The sequence below is a fragment of the Physeter macrocephalus genome, chromosome 19, assembly GCF_002837175.3.
Source record: "Physeter macrocephalus isolate SW-GA chromosome 19, ASM283717v5, whole genome shotgun sequence".
In the NCBI taxonomy this organism is placed as follows: Eukaryota; Metazoa; Chordata; class Mammalia; order Artiodactyla; family Physeteridae; genus Physeter; species Physeter macrocephalus.
This window is the reverse complement of record NC_041232.1, coordinates 61,140,588-61,162,113: the sequence shown is the minus strand read 5'-3', so window position 1 is coordinate 61,162,113 and position 21,526 is coordinate 61,140,588. Positions and strand designations below refer to the sequence as shown.

The 21,526-nt window shown below is 37.2% G+C and overlaps 1 protein-coding gene and 1 pseudogene across 16 annotated transcripts in view; one reads left to right on the top strand and one right to left on the bottom strand.

Moving 5' to 3' along the window:
* Positions 1-21,526, top strand: part of PIAS2 (protein inhibitor of activated STAT 2) — a 102,260-nt gene that overhangs the window by 74,600 nt on the left and 6,134 nt on the right. For 3 of the 16 annotated variants that reach the window (XM_024132187.3, XM_028480555.2, XM_024132186.3), the window contains 3 exons: positions 2,845-2,984; positions 7,809-7,846; positions 10,538-17,262. In XM_024132187.3, the coding sequence (XP_023987955.1) occupies positions 2,845-2,984; positions 7,809-7,846; positions 10,538-10,720 (361 nt within the window). In that variant the 3' untranslated portion in view covers positions 10,721-17,262. Of the gene's footprint in view, positions 1-2,637; positions 2,985-4,989; positions 5,163-7,808; positions 7,847-10,537; positions 17,263-19,116; positions 19,238-21,526 lie in introns of those variants that run through there. The other 13 variants (XR_008615995.1, XR_003677284.2, XR_003677286.2 and 10 more) reach the window with 13 other exon arrangements.
* Positions 1,454-2,639, bottom strand: LOC129391593 (40S ribosomal protein S25-like; annotated as a pseudogene).

Sequence of the window (21,526 nt, the reverse complement as noted above, 5' to 3'; positions counted from 1 at the left end):
TTAAGATACATTAATACTGTGAAACAACCATAATAATCAGAGCCACTATTTAAACCCCCTCCTTAGTACTAGCATATATCAGTGTCTCCATTCATTCATTCATTCATTCATTCATTCATGGCTGTGTTGGGTGTTGGTTGCTGCACACAGGCTTTCTCTAGTTGCGGTGAGCAGGGTGCTACTCTTCGTTGTGGTGCAAGGGCTTCTCATTGTGGTGGCTTCTCTTGTTGCGGAGCACGGGCTCTAGGCACGCAGGCTTCAGTAGTTGTGGCTCCTAGGCTGTAGAGCACAGGCTCAGTAGTTGTGGTGCGTGAGCTTAGTTGCTCCGCGGCATGTGGGATCTTCCCAGACCAGGGCTCGAACCCGTGTCCTCTGCATTGGCAGGCGGATTCTTAACCACTGTGCCATCAGGGAAGCCCTGTCTTTTTCCTTCTTATCCCCATACCCCATCCCCCAATTTCTGATACACATTCCTGTATGGCAGGTAGGATCATTTGTTATTTGAAAACACTTTTGGTGATTTTCTGTTCTACTTTCATCCTTGTAGAGGACCAGTGTCTTCACACCTCCAGAAAAAGATGTGCTTTAATATAACATACATACTTGAGCTCATCTCAGGTTTTCTCTTTCCCCCTCTGGAGTCTACCAGTGTGGTTTTAGGTTGACAGGTAACACTGGAGGCCAAGAAACCTTCTGATTCTAACCGAGGCAGGTTGTTCTTTTTGTCCATCTTCATCTACATCTGGAAAATGTGTTTTGAAATACGAGGCTTATGTTACCGTCTCAAGCATGTTATATTTCCTTTGCCTGCCAAATGGATCAGTTTAAGATTCCTGAACTCTGACCTATGTTATTTATTTGCTTTTCTGAGACTAGCAGTTGCCAGCACAGCCATGTGTGTCCTCTCAAGATGACTTCATTTTCCTCCTTTCCAACAACATCTGTATTTTTGACAGATAGTACAGAATAACAGCTAGACAAGAGCCTCATGCAAACTGGTTTTAGAGGGACTCCAGTGTCTAAATAGGTGGTGATTATTTAAGTGGTTTGAGATTTTTAATTGAGGTTATGAAATAGATTTGTCAGTTGTTTAGAGTATGAAGAATGTCATGCAAATATGTCATCATTTCTTATTACTAGTATTTAATAATCTGAGCAATAACAGGAAGTTTCAACCAAGGGCAAGGACGTCTAGAGGTCCTACTTGTCATCTCAGTCTACCTTTGATGGTTGTACTGTTTCTGTCAGTTGTGCTTCATCTTTGGAGTGGTCCCTTCCAGCTACAGAGCTCTGTGCCTCTCTCATTAAGCTCACGGTAGTTTACTGGCAGCGCTTTGGAATGCTGACCTTAATGTCCTAATGACCTAATGTCCCTGTCTCCCCGTCCCCCATCCTTTTTTTTTTTTTTTTTTTTTTTTTGAGTTTATTAAAGTTTTACTTTTCAAAATGTACAGTGGTGGGACCTGTTTATGCATCTTTACTGGCAGCTGGGGCATCTCCACCTTTGGTGTTTCTGGTATAAATTATTTGAACTCTGTGTGCTTTGAAACCGGTTTAATGGGTCCTTTACTAAGCAGCTCCTGAAGGGCTGCCCTGGCTAGGGAACTGTGAATCTTCAGTCTCTCAGAGACAACAGCTGGGGTTTTAAGCTTATAGTCAGGAACTTCCTTACAGAGTTTGTCTTATGTGGCTTTGTCAAACAAGACTAGGTTATTGAGCTTGTCCCACATTTTGCCTTTGGTCTTTGTCTTTCTTGGCTGACTTTCCAGCATCTATCTTTTTCTTGTCATCCTTGTGTGGCATCGCAGAGCTCGGAGAGCAGGTGCTACCACTGCAGCCTCACTACGATGCTGGACAAAAAGATGGCCACCATCAGCCAGAGGGTCCGTAACATTGCTTAGTTTCTTGTATATGTTCAAGATGTTTTCTTGAGAACTTCTAATTGTTTACCCTGGACTAAGATAAAATGAAGGTTAAGTAGGAAGAATGTAAAATCATCTCTCTTTTTTCCTGAACTTTTTCAAAAATATGTTTAACTATACTGCTTCTTAAAATTATAAAGTTATTATTATTATATATATAGTGTGTATATGTACATGTATAAATACCAGTAATAAAGTGTATCTTAAGTGTATTTAATTTGTGTTTTTCGTAGCATGAACAGCGAATTTCAAAGTCGTAAAGCCCTCTTAGAAGAGTAGATGGTATCATGGTAGCCAGTGTTTTTATTTCTGGAAATTATGTCTTAAATCCTGAGTAGTTGTCTTATTCTAATTTCTGATTGCTGCCTGTTGTTATCAGGCTGGCTGGCTTTAGGACTGGCTATCTTTGCTCGGGTGATTCCCAGATAAGATTGCTAATAATTAATACAATTCACGTTAGAATGGAAGAAATCATGCTTGAGCTATAGTAAGTAGTTTCACTCATAAAGGTACTCTGATTTTAATCAAATCTTAGGAGTCTTCTATTTTATTTCTAAATTTCTTTATATATAAAATTACTAATATTCACATACATGTTACACGTACATTAATAAAACCATTATGTAGAGTATATTCCTGTTTGTGGATCAAAGCTTTATGTATTGCTCCAGCACTGTCCATTATGTTTTAATGCCACCTTGCTCTTATGTCACAGCTGCTGTTGAGAGCCAACAAATGTTCATGTTAAAGTGAAGACTGTTATGAAAGAGGAGAGTGAGTGGAGTACTGTGTAGTGAGTAGCTGCCATATAGTTGTTTGGAAACTTAGTGAACTTACGACTGACAATACCCAGTGGTACAGCCCTTCTCTCCTGTGAACTAACAGCCAGATTGTTTGTAATTTCCCATGCTATTTAAAACAGGGTTCTCATGTATCAGCCATCTTCTGTAAGGGTGCCCAGTGTGACTTCGGTTGACCCTGCTGCTATTCCGCCTTCATTAACAGACTACTCAGTACCATTCCACCACACGCCAATATCAAGCATGTCATCAGATTTGCCAGGTATGTGAAGAGTTGTTTTGTTTTTTTTATCAAGTTTTACCATTTATTTTTTATCTTAATCTGTGGAGCAAATATAATTTAAATATCTTAAGTAGAAATGCTAAGGAAATTGCTAAGGAAAGGCTTCCTGTAAAGGTAGTATCTGTTTTAAATATATCACATTCAGTTCCTATCATTTTAACTACAGAGCAATCTGTAGATTTTGATGAGAGGAAATACAGTAGGAAAATTTTACAGAATTTATTCTTCCTCATAGAGAATTTGTACTCGGAGACTCTTTCTTGGTTTATCGTGGAAGCTTCACAGGTTAGGGAGAATGTTTTCTCATACTTTTTTTAGTAGCCCATCACTTCTTGGTATCCCATCACAACTTCAGAATATACTGGTGTACTGTGAGGTCAGTGTTGCCTACCAGCTTTACCCTGTAAAAATAGGATCTGCCTGCTGTTTCCCTAGAGCTTTGCTTAATATTGACGGATATCTTTTACATGTATGTTAACTCAACAGTTAAAAGCTTCAAGGCTGCTTGAATTACCTTAGTACCAAGACGTATGCAACCAAGGCCATATTATAAAATTAAAGCTTTTTCCTCCCTCCCTCTTTTTCTCTCCCTACATAGCCATTGTTTTTGCAGACATTTTTTGGTCGATCAAATTTGAGCAAGTTAGTACCAGTGACTCTTAAATTCATGACTTCCCTTCTCTCTGAAGGGCCCTTCTAGTGGAATACAGTCACCTCCTCCTGTTATTAATTTTCTGGATTTAGGAAATTAATTTTGACCTATGATTTATTCTTCTTGCCCCTCTTAGTAAGGTCTTTATTTTAAGCACAATGTATATTCTGTTGGGCAAAATTTGTGTTGTTGAAAAAGTTGATAGTTGTGTACTCTGCCCCAGTGTAATTTTGTCACTTGAAATTTGTTCAGCATTTATTCAGTTTGAATAAAATTTAATGGAAAAGAGTGGACTAAAAATAGTATCCATCAAAAAAAATGTTAAGTACCTTTTGCTTCTTAAATGTGTACTCCACATGTACTTTGGGAATTGGTATTTTAAAAAATTGTTTGTAAACCCAGCTAGCACCAATTATAGAGTATTTGTTGATACAAAGCTTGATGCTGAGTTACAGGTGAGGTTTCATGGTCCTAAGAAAGATGGAAAGTAGAGTCTTAATTCCTTACTGCCAAGTTTTGCTTTAACTGTGGCTAGTTTCAAATGAAGTTGAAGAGTGTCCACATGTCATCTTAGTATGTGTTACAAACAAGCATTCCAGAAGGATTTGTTTCCTAAAGATCTTGAATTAAAAATCCTGAAAAAAGATAATGAACATTCTCTGTTTTTACCAAGTGACTCTGGCCATTTAGCAATAGAATAGGTACAACGTACACATCACTTGCCCTGTTAGTTTTTGAATTATGTGAGTTTGCATGAATTTTTAATTTCAGGGAATTTGTATTATTTCAAAATTTGGGCGTAAAGTCAGCCTATTTACTTTATAAAATGTACAGATTTGAGAAAAACAGTAGAATATGTTAACTGTGTATTTCATAAAATGCATTTCAAGCTGACATTAAGGAACTAAGACTAATATCCAGGGCTGATATTTAGCCAATATAAACCAATATAGTGATACTGATTATTAAAATGTTGAAAGGCTTTCTTAGCAGTTGATAAACAGAATAGAATAGGAACTGTTGTACTGTAGAAGAGTTACCAGTTTACCATCATCTATGAATTATGTAGCAGTTACTACATCTAAATAGTTTAGTTTTTACTTTGGTTTTACTGTTAATATGCTCTTTTGTAATTAGTAATTACTTTGGGGGTTTTTTTGTGCATAATTTTTATGTAATTAGTCATACTGTACAGAGTTTTGATATTTATAAGTTTAATAATTTATAATAAAATATTAAATAGAACACCAAGAATGGAGAGATGACAAACTTTTAATACATTTCTTAACATTCCTTTTAAACGTCATAAACATGAATCTTCTGAATCTGCAGGAGAACAAAGAAGAAATGATATTAATAATGAACTGCAGCTTGGAACATCTTCTGATACTGTGCAACAGTGAATGCAAAATAAAACATAATTTGTATTTATGGAATGGAAAACAGCTTGATTATTTCATGAAAAAATATGACTGCCTTATTATTGCTAGTGCCATATTTGTCAGGTGGGAATAGTGCTCAAAAGTTGTATCATTAAAATTTGAAAGTGCTAAACATTTACATATTTAATCATGTAGGAGTTATGTTTTGTTAAAGTTCATGGCTCAAGTAAGGAGAATGTGTTGTTATTAATAAGACATACAGAGTCAGTTTCACATGAAGAAGCATTTAAAATGTAAAACAACAATTTTATCAGTATTGACAAAAGCATTTAGAATGTACCATCAGAATTTTTAACACTACCTGCTTTTTAGTTAAAGATAATGGAGTATTTTCAACTGTGGAATACTTAGGAGGGCCTAAAAATACGTCAGTACAGCATATCATTGCAGTGCAAACTTATGGTGAAATAAGAAAACAGCGTTTTACTAAACTTACAGAATAAGGCAATAACATTTAATCACTGTTCATGAAACTTCATCTATTTCACGTAAGAGTTTTAATAGTCTGTACTTACAAAGTAGAATTGCAAGACATTGTTGATGATCATTTTTTAAGGAGGAATAACATCTGAAATACTATATCGAACTTCAGTGTTACTATTTGAGAAAAATGGTTTCAGTGAGAAATATTTACATTAAAAACATTGAATTTTGTGTAGACAGCATCTGTGTAATGCTAGGGAGACAATGGGTTTCAACCAAAATTTCAGAAAAATTTCTAGACATTTTATTATGGCATTGTATAAGTTACCATATTCAGTTATCCTTGGATGAGGTGTCAAAAGATATAGATCAAACAAATCTCTTAAAATGTTTTATCAATAGACTATATATCTACTAGCACACATGAAATAATCATCAAAGAGAATTGCAGTACATCTGAAGAGATGGGAATTGAAATAATGAAAATATGGAGACACTTGGCACCTCGATGGACAGTCTCCAGTGCTAGAACTGCAAAAACAGCTTGAAAATTATATCAAGCCTGTGTATTTATTTAAACTGAAGTTATGAAATGGGAATAAACTTTAGAAAATGAGCATTTTGAGTGATTTGGCTTCAATACACAATATTCCAACAAATAGCAATACTTTCTGTAGCTTTATAAAGAAATTTTGTTATTCATATGGACTGAGTGATTCAACAAACATTAAAAGTGATTGAATATTTGAAATTAAATAAGCTTTTAAAAGCAGAAGTTATTATATAATGTTATATACCATTTGAAGCAAAACAAAATTAATAAAATTAAGCCAATTAAATGATACACGAATGAACTGTTTGTGATGTAGTCCATAATAGAAATGTTGAATGTCTAAAACTCTCAGAAGGTATTATAAGGGCTAGACAAATTTTGAATCACTGTTCAGCTGAAGCAGAGAGAGGATTTACTGGACAGTATCATTAGTGTGAAGAGAAACTCTTTGCTTATTGAGATATGTCACCTACTTAGTATCAATTTAATGGGAAACTCCTTGGAAAAGTTTGTTGTGATTCCAGTGTTGGCTCAAACCTTGCTGAATCATATAGCTAGTGATAGGCATATGAAATGAAAAATATCAGCAGTTTTCAAAAATGCTTTAGAAATTAAATGACTTCTTTCAAATGATTGGTGCTACAGCTTGTATTACTCGATAAGTATTTTTATCATACCCTTATTTAGAGATTATCAGGGAATAAATATACTTTAACATTTTGATTTATAAATTATTCATACTGGTTATTAAATATTTTAAATATCATTTCCCACTAATATTCTCTCTTTAGAGTAACAGTCTAGTATTAGAGTACACTCTATATGATTATTATACTTGAGGTGACATTGAATACCAGCATATAAAAATTCATAGCATGAATAGAAATTGGCCTGTCTTAGTAACCTGCACCTAGTATGTGATTTTTATTTTTTTTTTAATGTTTTGAAATTTAGTCAAACAGAGGTCTATGGGGACTGACCTTGAAGTTTACTGCTAGCTTTTTCAGACCTGAAATTTTTTATTATTTATTGTTATAACTTTAATATTTCAAAATGGTATTACTGGGCAACGTTTTACCACATTTCTATTTCAAAAGCATAATTGGAGAATACCAAAGCTTTGGTTTAGAAAACTGCATTAGCTTATAACCCAGCAAACCTTGGTAAGATTTAGCTTGTTAGAGAGCAACAGTTAGCAAGTGCTTGCTTTGTGCAGCACGTTGAACTGTGTACTACTACTCTTGTTGTGGGAACAGGGGAACAGAGAGCTGTCCATGAAATAGACAATTTATCTGCCTAAGAAGTGATATTTTAGATGAAGCTCAGTGTGGTGTATTTCTTAAAAATAAATGTGAAGTACCTTAAGAGTCTTAAGTATGTTTTTTTAATGGTCCAAATCCAGATCGTCATCTTTTCATTTTATTGCTTCTCATTCTGCTGAGCGATAAAGGGGGAAAGTTTGCTTTGACTAGTCCTATTTATCTGAAAAATTTTGGACTGCCCCCTTTAAGTCTCTGGGAGGCGGTTTTTCTAGTTGTTTTGTTAGGAAATATGTTCATCTTTGGGTTTTATCCACATAAATATCCTGATCGTGGTATAGACCTTTCCTATGGCAGAATGGTAAGACCTTAACCCAAATGTTTTATGACTTAAGATAAATAAAAAATGATTTAGGGAAATAATTCTTGTCTCCAACATATGAGACAACTATTAACAGAACATTTTTGTTTTAGGTTTGGATTTTCTTTCCCTTATTCCAGTTGATCCCCAGGTATGTATCCTGAATTTAAGCAACTAATTTGTATTTGATTGTTGGTTGTGTCATACTAACTAAAAATGACCAGTTGCATAAAATCAGGACAGTCAACTCTCAGTTACTTAAATCGATGGAAAGGAAGTACTATATAAATATTTCACAATTTTGCTTGGAGGGATGAAGTTGCTAGTTCTCAGTTTATGATATTTTGGCCTTTAATACTGGAATTTTAAATTATATTTTATTTAGTTTAATATAATCAGTTGGCATTTCTTACGAGCATTTGAGTGATTAAAATGAGGGGAAGCAGTGCTAGATGACTGGAAGTTAAAACCTTATAGAGATAAGTTGTAAAACACTTGCTCTATACATAGAAAATAGCTGAAGCTGATTAAACAGACTGAATCATTAGCTTGATTCTTCCTTGTTTTTAAAGGCAATCAGATTCAGACTTTGGAGATGCCCTCATCTAAAATTGCTATAAACCAGTCATTCCTGTTTTCTTTGTCAGAGATAAGAAACTCTAGTATACCAGCGTCCCAACATGAACACCTTGCAATGAGTGTGGACTCCACTGATAAGGCTTATAGCAGAGGCAGAGCAGAGGAGGAAAAGGCATGGGAAAAGCTGAAGGGAAAAGCAAAACAGAGAAAGAGACTTTGAGAGAAGTGTTGAGCGTAGGGATGGATGGAGGACGAACCACTGTGCTTCGTAGGCTGCTCAGAATCAGCTAACCACAGGTCTTGTATCAGCTTCCTGGTTCAGTACTCTGTATTTGATCACATAAACAGCACTGAAAATTTGGGCCCAAGGTAACAGGCACAGAATGAGGAGTTTCTTCTTCTCACCCTGAGTTGACTTTGTTTTATTTACATCAGTAGATTCTATAGCAAAATATCTGTTTTTTTAGGAAATAGATTCTTCAGGCTTAAAGTATTACTGTTTTTAACGTGAATCATCCTTTTTTAAAAAATGCTCTTGGAAACCTAGAGGATTTTGAGTTTATAGGGCTATTTAGCATGCTTGGTGTCAGGCTAACTTGTTGCTAAGCCAAATGAAGGGTGAGGTTGTGCTTTTCAGTTTTCCTTGAATCCTTAGATTTGTTCTACTTCACCTCCACATTGCCCCCTTAATCCCTATTATCCTTATGCAGATGTGTTCAAATTACACATAAAGGCTAGAGTTAGATTGGCTGCAACCTGAGTATTGTAAGATTTCAAGATGTAGAGGCTATTGGTAGCAGGACTGTAGTATCTAGCATTCATTATACAAATGAAGAAGAGTACCTTTTTACTCCTAGGTGGTCAAAAACTGCCTCAGAGGTAGTAGAAATAAAATGTTAAGTTTCTGGGCTTTTTCCAAATTCTTGGCTCAATTTTAGTGGAAAATTAGAAATTGATTTTAAAGAAGTTTAATACCTGACAACGCAACTCTCTTTAGAGGTTCTTAGAAGCTCTCTAAGAACTACCCTTGAATGTCTTTGTGCCTGGCATTCATTTTGTTGATGAACCAAGACAGTCGTCCATCCTAAATATTAAATTACTTTTTTAAAAGGCACCCTGAATTTTAGTTGTTGCCCTTCCACTGACTGGCAGCCTTAAACCTGGGGCCGTTGTTCCCATTTTATGGTCTTTTTGAAGTTCATGTAGTCTAAACAACTTCAGTTTTAAATTTCTGTTCGTAATATCTCTGATGATAGGCTGAATAATATATGGAATTGATAATATTGATCACATATCCTTACTGATCTTTCATACAGTCAATCTAAACACAGACTTAGGACCTCTCCTCTTGTAATGTATACTGGACCTCGCTTATCTCACTCAAGTCAGTGCAGTTGTCTCTCACATAAAATATTCTATGGTGATATAAAACAAAGCTTTTAGCTCTTGTCTCTCTCTTCCTCCAGGTCAATATTAGAGTACTAAACTCAGGTTGGGATTAGTTTGGGAATCAGCAACTAAGATGTTAAAGAAACCAGAAATTTGAACAGTTGGAAGGGGGGTGTCAAATAAGCATCTCAAAGGAAATTAGATTAGATTAGATTTCCTTTAAGATTTATTCCAAAATTTTGTGAGTACCTGAGATTACTCTCTTTCTGAGCATCCCATGGTAGTTAGCTACCATGTAGTCTCTATATTAGAATGTATGCTATCTTCTAATTACACAGGTACTGTTACATGTATGTACAGAGGAGTCAGATGCTGCCTTCCCGCTGATCAGTCTTAACATTATTCCTTATGGCTCTGATTAATACTAAATTTTGAGAGAATTATTGAATTTTGCATTAGCATTTTTCTTAGCACCATTAAAAATAAGTTTATTAGCCTTTTACAGTGTGTTTTAAATCTGTTATAAATACATTTAGTGAGCAAATTCTTTTTGAGATTAAGTATGAGTCATAATTTGGGGGCCAATATTCAGTATTAAATAACTTTAGTTATTGTTGACATTTTTGTACTACGACATATTTGGTCACAAATTCTGTAAGTTTTGAGACAATCAGGAATATGCTGCACTCACAAAATAATGTAAAATGTTAAATTCATGCCACCTTCCATCCAAAGATGTGAAGTTTTGAGAAGTTTTGAAGTCCCACTGAGATTTAAATATGTGGCTATCACTTGTGCATATCTAACAATTTCTAGTCTCTATATTTAAAATCAATGTAGCCTCTTCCTCATTGACATCATTGTTTGTTTCAAGCAGTACTGTCCTCCTATGTTTTTGGATAGTCTCACCTCACCCTTAACAGCAAGCAGTACGTCTGTCACCACCACCAGCCCCCATGAAAGCAGTACTCATGTTAGTTCATCCAGCAGCAGGAGTGAGACAGGGGTCATAACCAGCAGTGGAAGTAACATTCCTGACATCATCTCATTGGACTAAAGGAGGACTCACTCGATTCTAGGAATCATTCATTAAAACTGCTGTTTCTTGGATCTCTGGTCCGTGGAAGCTATTTTTTTGGTAACGATTACTTTGATATTTATTGAAGTGTCATATGGATTCTTTTGCCTTCTGAGAGATGAACACAGATGACTGCAGCAAGAACCACATTGACATGCAAGGATTTTTCTTGCTCATGCTGTACTTTGAGCATCAGATACATTCAGCTGTAACTGCATCTTCTTGAGAGATGGATTTCAATTTCATATGTTACTGGTTGGATTCTACAAATCAGTTAAAGTTTTTTTTGTTGTAATAAACAGCAATAAAGTTATGTAAATACTCAAGTAAACTTTTTTCTAATTAAAAAAAGATGTAATCAGTGATTCTGAAATGACAAGTTTTGTTTAATCTGATGTGAAGGAAAAATATATGGAAAGAAGTTACGTTTGCCGAATGAGTCCTTTCCATGGAGATTTGTTCTATTTCGTTGAAGTAATGAAGTCTTGATAAGTGGCCAAAGCTTGGGTTCCACTTTTCTTCCTGCAGTTCCACTTTTCTCCCTGATTCCATCAAAGAAAATTGGCCTCTGTGTTAAGCATTTTACCCTGGTTGTTGTTTACACTTTGGTATTGTGTGCTGATGAATGCAGAGTGAAGTTCTGGGATTTGGCTGTTCTTTATTAGTGATTATGTTGAAGAAACCCTATGCAGAGTCTGCCCTGATGGAATGTGTGTTATTTTGGTAATCGTACTTTCTTATTCTAGAGGTTTCTATAAATTGGGGGCTTCTCAAAAAAAAAAATTCTCTGCAGCCGTCAAGTGAAATGTTTTTAGATTAAGGTGTGGGCTGGAATGTTTGTTAGAATTTTGTTCACACTGTCTAGAAATATTGGGAGGTTGGAGGCAGTGGAAGGACAGATTTAGGGGCGGTGGGAATAGCAAAGTTTAATTTCTTCCTAAGAACTTCTTTTGCTCGTTTATTTTACAGGATAATGTACAGATCTGCGTTGAAACTTTTCAGTTTAGTAACACTGACAAAGAAAATATGTTTTAGATCTCATTTTTCTCATAGCAGTGATTTTCAAACTTAAAGAACAAAGAGTAGCAAGGGGGTGGGGAATGGCATCAGATTTCCCTTTCCTTTTTCTAAAAGGAAATCTTTCCTGAAGCCACAAAAGATAAAACAGAATTAGAAATGTTTGAATATAAGAAAGGTTTGAAGAGGAGAGGATGGGCCTGAAACCCACTTTGAAAACCACTCTCTTACTGTGCGTTTGGTTTTAAAATCTCTCAGAAAACTGTTTTACCCTTAGAGAAACAGTTTTATCCAAATTTTACACTTTGCTTTCATTTGGCTGCAAAATTTTGAGCTCTGAAGGAGTTAATACTTCCCTAATATTTAGCTTTCTCTCCCTAAGCTGTATCTACTTTAAAAATAAACCTGTGTTAAAAATGATTAATCTAACTGATTTCTCAAGCTGAAGTGCCCAGATGAAGAGTCCACCAATTTCAGTTAGGACAGGGAACAATCTGGGTTGGTGCAGCTCCAGGGAGCTGACTTGTCACTGCTTGGTTTTTCACACCTTTTCAAGTTCTCATGCCCCCCCCCGTGCTCTTTTTGTACTCATTTAATTTCATGTAATTTTCTACATCATCCCTTCTTTGGCTGCATTATCCCCTTAATGTATTATCCCTTTTGGAGAGTTATAAGCATGGAAAACGAACCTGAATCTTCTTGCAGTAGTTGCATCATAGTTGGCCAGTTTTACCTTCTTAGTCCACGTTACAGTCCTTTGGTCCAGATACAGAATTTCTTCCTAGGAAACTTTTATGTTGCTGCTCTAAATATGGATGCAAGTTCTGTTAACTCTGTAATCAGAAAAAGTAACCTGATTTGTGTGGTATAATTTGTTATTAAAGAAATGCTGTATATTTGTTATCATTTTGTTACCCTTTAGATGCTCAGAGACCCTCCCCTCCCCAATTTAACCAACAGAGTTTTATCAGGTAAATGAAAAAAATTAATAGAAATTAGTTTATTTACTTGGTTCTTGTAAATGATACCTCTGTGCTTTTATAGTTGTGCTTTGTTTCCTTTTCACTGATTTATGTGAACAGTTTTATTGTTCATCTTTGGTGCTTTACACTGAATTACATAAATTTTTAATTTATCTCATACAGGTGACTAACATTTTTAAAAATATACTTTTAAGTTTATAATCTTAAAATTGAGACTTTTGTGTATGTATATTTGAAGGTGAGTACTTTTCTTTATGCTTTTGGCCCTGTGACAACAGCATGCTTATCAAGCCATTGTCCTTTTTTTAGAATGGTCACTAAATATTTTTTTACTAAGGCTCTGTTTTTGTAGCAGTTTCTTTTACTAGTCCAGATATCTGCTCAACCAAGTATAATTCAGTTTCAGAGGAGGTCATCTATAGCTGTTACTTAGATGTCAGCCAACCAGTGATTATGTTTAAGGAAAGGAACTGCAGTTATTAGTCTCTTACAAACACTTAGCCAACCTGTATTTTTATCTTTATTCACATAGAAATGTTAAAGGATTTCCTTGCTTTGGTAACTTGTGACAATGTAACGGGTGCTGAATGTAGCTTCACGCCTAAGGTCTGCTTACGTGCACTGACTTTCTGACCCTTAGATGAGCCGCTTTAGGATTCTGTTTCCATTTCTGCCCAGAAGGTATAAATTCTTGGCATCTGTCATGGAATAATTATAAAGGCCAAACAAAACAGTAGAATCAGGAAAGCTAGAATGAAAATATCATGATTTGGTGAAGAGTGTGAGTATAAATAAGGAGATCCATAACTCTTGGTATAAAACAAGTTTCCCTAGGGTAGAAACTTAAAGAATTTGAAGAAAGGTAAGATGTTGGATTTTAGATGAATGATATTCAACAAGAGACTATTCTGACTTTGGATTCTGACCTTTGAACCATTCTGCCTTCAGACGAGTCTTGGACATCCGTCATTTAGTAACCGAGTTGTCTGCTCTTCTTCTGCCAAAAAAGTATTTATTGTTACATTTTGTCTTTTTCAGTAAAGTTGAAATTTATAAAGCATTAGTTCTCAGCTTTGTCTTTCATTTCTCTCTAGCCCCTAATGGGTGTAAAAAAAACAAAAAAAAGTCCTGCCCACCCCCACCCCCACCCCCATGTAAACGCTTTTATTTTCCTAATCTTTTTCATCTTGGAAAATGTAGAGCAGTATGCCATTTAAACTTGGGTCTGACGCTGTATTTTGTGACCCTGGATCTGTCTTGTGGGAGCATGGAGTTGTCATTTAGGTTGGTGATTGATGTCTGAACCTGATTCACCATCTTTTCTGCTGCAGTTCTACACGAATATGGTGAAATTTGTGGAAAGAATTTAATACTTCCTCTGCTTTTTTAAGAATGACTGGTTTGTAAGCCCCCACTTTTTTGTTGTTAGGAACTACGCTCCAATTCCTAGGAGAAACAGATTAGGCTAAATAAACATGCCCATTCTTTATTGCTTGCCTGACTCAATAATGGTTTTTTTCTGTTTATGTTTAGTAATGCATGCTTATTGCAGGAAATCTAGACAATACAGAAAAGGGGAAAAGGGCACTTTAATATTTTTGCATATTTCTTGCCAGTCTTTTTGCTACTTGTCTGCGATTTTACATAGTTTCATTCATTCTCAGTATAATTTGTGCCTTGATTTTTTTCTCAATCTACAGGCATTATTCCATGTCATTAAAAACTATGCTGTATGGATGTGCCATGCTTCCTGTTACCTTTCCCTGTTGGACATTTTAGGTTGCATCTCATGATGCAGTGTTACAGTTCATGTCTTTGTGCATAAATGATTTCCTTAGAATAAATTTCTAGAGGTGAATTTCTGAGTCAAGGATGTAAATACTTTGTAGTTTTTGATTCATATCATTTTCCCAAGTGGTTTTACTAAGCTATACTGTAACCATTTGGTATGAGAAGAACTGTCTAACCATATTTTCCAAGAATATGTGCTATTTAACTCTATGCAGACATCTGCATTAAGACCCTCCACCTTCTGACATTGGTGAGCTGGGGTAACTGATTTGGAGATAATGGGCAGAGACTTTCCTGGGATGTCTCAGTTTCAAATATATGTATCTGATATGTTCCAGAAACACCTACATAAGGATATCCAAATGATTTTATACATAGTTTTACTTGCACTATGAAGTAGCCCATTGTTACACTACATTTTCTGTTTTTAGTTAGAAAATCTTGCCTTTTCTTAAATCTTTTGTGCCTGGGGCCAGCCCTTAGTAGCCAGCTCTCTTTTTTTCCTCTTCCTGTAGGCTCCATTTTGGCCTTTCTGAGCTCCCCAAAGCCAGTAGGATCTTCTGAGCCAAAGGCAGTCCAAACCAAACTGGAAAAGTGGTAAGGCTGAAACAACAACAAAAGCAGAGCTAAGCTTTGCTTTTTCACTTTGTCTTTTGTGTTTTCAGTCCCATATTGGTGTTTTCAGGGCCGCTCTGGGGAAAGAAAAACAGATTGCTATCTTCGGATGCTCAAGGTATTATTTTCTTAATTGGCATACCACATTTCCCAGGCTACTTTTTCTTTTTGAATGGATTTTAAGGCTGCTTTTATGTTCTCAAAGCTTAACTCTTTTTATGTGAAGAAGAGTGGTGTTGTGTTATAAAATATCCCTCTTATTTTGGCCTTCATCAAACTATTCAACAAATATTCAACGTGTTTTGTAAGTGTATGTGGGGTAGAATAGTATAAAAGATCTGGTCCCATACTTCAAAAGGCTTATAATCAAGTTTTCAAAACTCAAGAATTCTTATCTACTAACAGACATGCTAAGAACCTTACAAAAATGTCACATTCCTTACCACGGTCCTTCAAAGGAAAGTAGTATTGTCTCTGTTTTGCAAAGGAAGAAACATAAATTTCGCAGTGGACTTGGCAGTCTGAAACAGATGTACCTCAAAAGCCTTCTGACTAAACTGAAGTGACACGAATTAGGTAGGCTATTGGGGAGACTGATACGGTAATCTAGACATAAAATTACGAGAACTGATTTCAGGTGATGGCCACAGGAATAAGGAAGGAGGGGATGCTGGAGCCATTTCAAAGGAAGACTCAAGATTCAGTGTCTGAGTGGTTATAGGACTAAGGGCTGAGTCCATTTCTCAAGCCTGGGTAACTAGGATAATGGTGCTATTACGAGACAGGAGGCAGTTAGAATGGACGTTAGTCATTTAGGGGAGACAGTGGTGAGTTTGATGGGAAGTGTGAGATTTCAGAAAGGAAGTGTCCAAGAAGCTTATCTGTTCTGCAGTCTCAAGAAGTCTTAAGAAGTGCAAACTTCCCTTGTCCTCCCGTTTTCACCTTCACTTGTCTCCCTTCTATATGTATTCTAGTCACTCCCAATTGCCCACCCTCCCTCTCTCCTCCCTATTCCATGCTTGGCTGCATGTTGTTCTTTTGATTTTTCTCTTAACTGCCTTGCCATAGCCAATTTGGCTGTCACCTGAAGGCCTGCCATAGCCTGTAGCTCTCACCAGTGTGGGCTGTGTCCACATTCCATGTATCTCAGGAGATGGTGGTTGCTGCCCTTCCTCTCTATTGTAATTTCTAAATTTCTCCGAAAGCTTCTGACAAAAATCTGCCCCTTTTGCAGCCTATGCCGAGAAGTTATACTATCAGTTACCTCTACCCTTGCCACTGATCACTCCTTTGATTTCCTGAAGGCCTCACTTCCTAACTCACAGCACACTTTGCCATCTCTGATTCTTTTGTATTCTCAGTATCTTCAGTGTTCTGGTGGATGATCCATCCAACACCCTGGCCAGTGAGATTTTTGGTTACCTCACCTTCAACATTTTCTTCCATTGAAACTCCCTACCACTGTTTAACCCTTTCTGTTTTCTTTGTACTTCTTGTCCAACTTAGACTCCTTCATTATCACCGCCTTCAACATGTCCTCAGACCCAGTAGAATATACAGATAAGTGAATAGGGAGATTACAATGTAGTGGTAAAAAGTACAGGGTGCTGTAGGAGCACACGGATAAAGAGAGGACTAAAAATGTTCAGAATAGCTAGAAATTTGCTAAGTAATATTAAGAGAAGTATGTAAGATATAATGAAAAGCCTTGTAAAATAGCAAGAAGTCATTGAAGAGTTTTCATGATCATTCACAGTAATGAGCGTTTCTTGAGTTTGATATGATTATCTCCATTCTACAAATGTGGAAACAGATTCTGAGCGGGTAAGTGACTTGCCTAAAGTCATGTAGCTTGTAAGTGGGGAGCCAGGCTCCATACCCAGTTTTTAACTACCTTCTCAGAGAGGCCTTCCTTGACCAATTTTATCTAAAAAGGAGGTGTTTCCTAACTGTTCTAATCTTATCACTGTTTATATCCTATATGGCAGATAGCACAACCTGTGTTTATTTTATGTATTAGTTTACTGTGTTTTGTCTGTTTCCCCTGTTAGATTGTAAGCTCCTTGAGGGCAAGTGTGATATCTTATTTCACTTGCATCCCAGAGCCTAACATCGTGTGGCGCATAGTAGGTGCTCAATAAATATTTGTGAATGAAGAAATGGTGGATCCTCGTTTGTATTTGACTTACGCTGACTGTGGAAATCACTTGATACCTGAGCAGCAGGCATTCACAAGGGAGGGAAACGAGGCAGATGGATGAAAGATGCTGGGGATTTCAGAGGAAGTCAGCAAACTGACCTAATAGACTCTGAAATCTCAGGGGCAAGGGCCTGGAATGGGGGATTGGTAGGGCAATGCACGGTGGGGACAGTAATGTGCGAGTAGGTGTTTTATTAAACCTGAAGGCCTAAGTGACCCGTCATAGACTCAGCGTACTGTATATTGTAAGGCTGGAGAAATTCTGCATGTAGTCTCTGTATTTTGTACTAAGGGCCAAGTCATCTGGGTCAGCTCTACTGCTCTGAGTTATGCAATACAACTGTAGGTGTAAACATTCTAATTTATCATCTTTAGTCTCTCAAGGCTAACAACTTCACCTAAGTCATTATTGGACTCTACTTTGTAACTGGAACAAGAATCAATTAATTTGATGTCTCTGAAGTCATGCCCACATGACATTGGACCAGCTACGGGCTTGTCCTGTAACATGGGTAGTACTGAAACCATGGTCGTGTAAGAGCTCATCCAAAGAAGGTGATGAGTGAAGAAAGAAGAGAACTAGACAAGGAGCACAAGAAGGAGATTAAGAAGGAGCAGCTGAGATATCACAGAGGCCAAAAGAAAGTATTTCAGGGTGTTTAGTGAAGTTAAAAGCTCTCATACAATATAAAAATAGAGTACCCATTTAGAAAAAAAATTTAATTTCAGAAACACCATATTTGATTGAATCTAAGGCATCTTTACATATACAAAGAAAAATCTAAACTGTGGCCCATTGCTTTCTATCATATTGATCATAAGAGGTAGTCTATTAAAATAGGAATGAATATGCATATTAGAATTTAGGAATTATGGTAATCTATATCTTCCTTTTTCAGTGTATTGGTGAGGGTAAATCTAGGTTGCAGTGGGATGAGGACTGCAAAGTAATGAAGTGAGCAAGTGCAGATAGCTCAAAAATTGGCTGTGATGAAGGGTGAGGCTGTAGCAGTAGAATTATGTGTGGTTGAGGGATTTTTTTTTTGAAGGTGGGAGAAACTTGCATCTCATATTTAAATGCTAAGTAGGATAGTGGGGTAGAATCAGAAGAGAGGGGGAGGTGGAAATGCAGGGGTGCAGGAGGAGTTGGCCAAGATCATTGGTACACCTAGGTTCCTGAGGAGGGAAGCTGGCATCCATATCACAGGCAGATGAAGGAATGGGTGTGGACACAGGCATGTGTGTCTTTTGGGTAGCAGAGGGTTTAAAGTTTTCACCTAATGGTTTTGCTCTCACACCTTTGAGAACCAAGTGATGTGGCCAGTTCCAGAAGTGGGGAGGGGCTGAGGATGGAGGTAGGTACAAAGACAACAGAGATAGTTTGAAATGGTGGTCCTAGAGAATGGGAAAGAGAATGGGCTAGAAAAGAACAGCAGTGAGTTGGACACCATGGACTTACAGTGGCATCCATCTGTCTGGAGGACTGTTCTTCAACACTGCTCATTGGTAAAGCCTATTCAGAGTTGAGTTTTTGTCAAGTGGGTGCAACAGAAGAAAGAAAATACTTTGAGCATGCTGGCAAGTAGCTGACATGATGGAATCTTAGTTGCCATCACACTCCTGAAATGATTCTTGCTGATGTCAAAATGGGCACATAATTGCCAAGTTCCATGAACTTGACTTTTACTAACTTCAACATTTGCATTTGACCCAGTCCCTTCCATTCCTTGATTTTTGTGACCACACAATTCTTTTTCTGTCTCCTTCAGGAATTCTTTTTCTTCTCTCTGCCCTGGAAATGTAAATGTAGATGTAACCTTGCTTGGTTAGCTGCCTTTCCTCAGCCACCTGACCCACACTGTTTGGCACACTCGTCTGCTCTGCTAGAATGTAAGTTCCATGAGGGCCAGGATTTTGTTTCTTTTGTTAACCACACGATTGCAAGTGTCTAGAATAGCTTTTACTTTCAACCTATGTCATTATATTTGAAATGAGTTTCTTGTAGAGAGCATATTGTTTTGATTTTTTGGTAGCAACTTGATTGAGGTATAATTCACATACTGTTTTAGTTTGCTAGGGCTGCTGTAAATTCCACAAACTGGGAATGACTTAAACTTAACAGAAATGTATTTTTTCGCCATCTGGAGGCTACCAAGTCTGAAATCAAGGTTCAGCAGTGTTGGCTTCTTGTACAGGCTTTGAGGGACGTCTGTTCAAGGCTTCTCATTTTGGCTTGTAGATGAACATCTTCACCCTCTGTTTCTTCACAACATTTTCCCTCCATACATGTCTGTCTCTGTGTCCAAATTTACCCTTTATAATAAGGATACTAGTCATATTGGATTAGGGCCCACCTTGATTACCTCATTTTAACTTGATCACCTCTAAAGACCCTTTCTCCAAATGGGGCCACATTCTGAGCTACTAGGGGTTAGGACTCCAACATATTTTTTTTTTTGGTATGGTACATAATTCAACCCATAACACATGCAGTTCTGTTGTTCAAAGTGTACAATTCACTGGTTTCTAGTATATTCACAGAATTGTGCAGCTATCACCATAGTCAATTTTAGAACGTTATCCTTATGCCCCACAAGAAACTCCATATCCGTTAGCAATCACACACTCCTAATTTCCCCATCCTCACACCCTTCAGCACTAGGCAACCACTAATCTATTTTCTGTATATGTATTTGCCTATTCTGGATATTTAATATAAGCTGAATGATATAATATGTGGCCTTTTGTGATGAGCTCATTTCAGTTGACCTAATGTTTTCAGGGTTCATCCACATAGCATATATCAGTACTTCATTCCTTTTTCTGACCAAGTAATATTCCATTGTATGGATGTACCACACTTTTGTTTATCCATCCTCCAATTGATAGCCATTTGGGTGGTTTCAACACTTTGGCTCTTATGAATAAGGCTGCTATGAACATCTGTGTACAAGTATATGTATGGACATATACTTTCCTTTCTCTTGGGTTTTTTTTTTATTGTATTTTTCAATCCTAAAATTTCTGTTTGGTTCTTTTTCTTCGCTGAGACTTATTTTTCCAAATGTTTCAGGATGTTTGTAATTGCTTATTGAAGCATTTTTATGATAGCTGCTTTAAAATCATTTTCAGATCTGATTTTAACATCAATGTCATCTCAGTGGAATCTGTTGATTTTTAATTGAATCTTGGACATTCGGGGTGTTATGAGATGAATTTATTTAAGGCTTCTGTTTTATCAGGCTTCTTCTGGCTTTGCACTGGTGAGAGAAGGGGAGTGTCTCAATACTTCTAGATGTAGGTGTAAGTCCAGATTCCCTCCTCGGCCTCCATTGACACCCCAGGGTGTAGGAGCACCTCCTTACTGCTGGGCAGAGATGGGAGTACTGGCTCCTCGCTAAGCAGGAGCCATCCTGATTAGGAGGGATAGGTTTGCCTTGTTACTGCTCCCCACACGGCCTTCACTGACACCAAGGGGAGATGGTTGGGCTCCTCCTGCCAGGCAGTGGTCAGAGTCCTGACTCTCCACTAGGCTTCCTCTGATACTAACACAGCACAAAGGTGGAGCAGGTGGGGTTGGAAGTCCAGGTACCCCACATATTCTCCACTGACAGTGGGGTTAGGATGAGGCTTGATAACGCTTGGCAGGTATGACAATCTCACTCAGCCTTCTCTGACCTCACCCCCCCCACAACCGGCGGGGAGGGATACCTTGTTTCTGCTGGCTGAGGAAAGAAGTCTAGGCTTTTCACTTGGCCTTTGCTGATGGGTAGGAATGAGGCTTGAAATTTTTCCTGTGGTGCTTGACTGGAATGATTAATGTCTAAAATATTATCGAAAACACAAAACCCTAAGGTATCAAGGTGTTTTGTTTTCTCAATTAAAAGGCCATATAACAAGTGTTGGCTAATAGAAATCTCTAAGGAAAGAGTTCTGCAAATGCTAGAAGTGTTTTTAAGCGTATCGGGTAAAGAATTAACAGTGGTTAATGTTCATGTGGTATTTCATTGTTTTTTGCAAAGTTCTTTAAATTTCAATGAACCCCTTGTTGGTCACAGATTCTGAATAGTTAACCTGCCTGTGGTTTTGTCATCCCCTTCTTGCTGGCAGCCATGGCAGAAGGTGAATGATATCAGAGAAGGATTTCCTGGGTGAGGAGAGCAGGAGAGAACAGCTTTT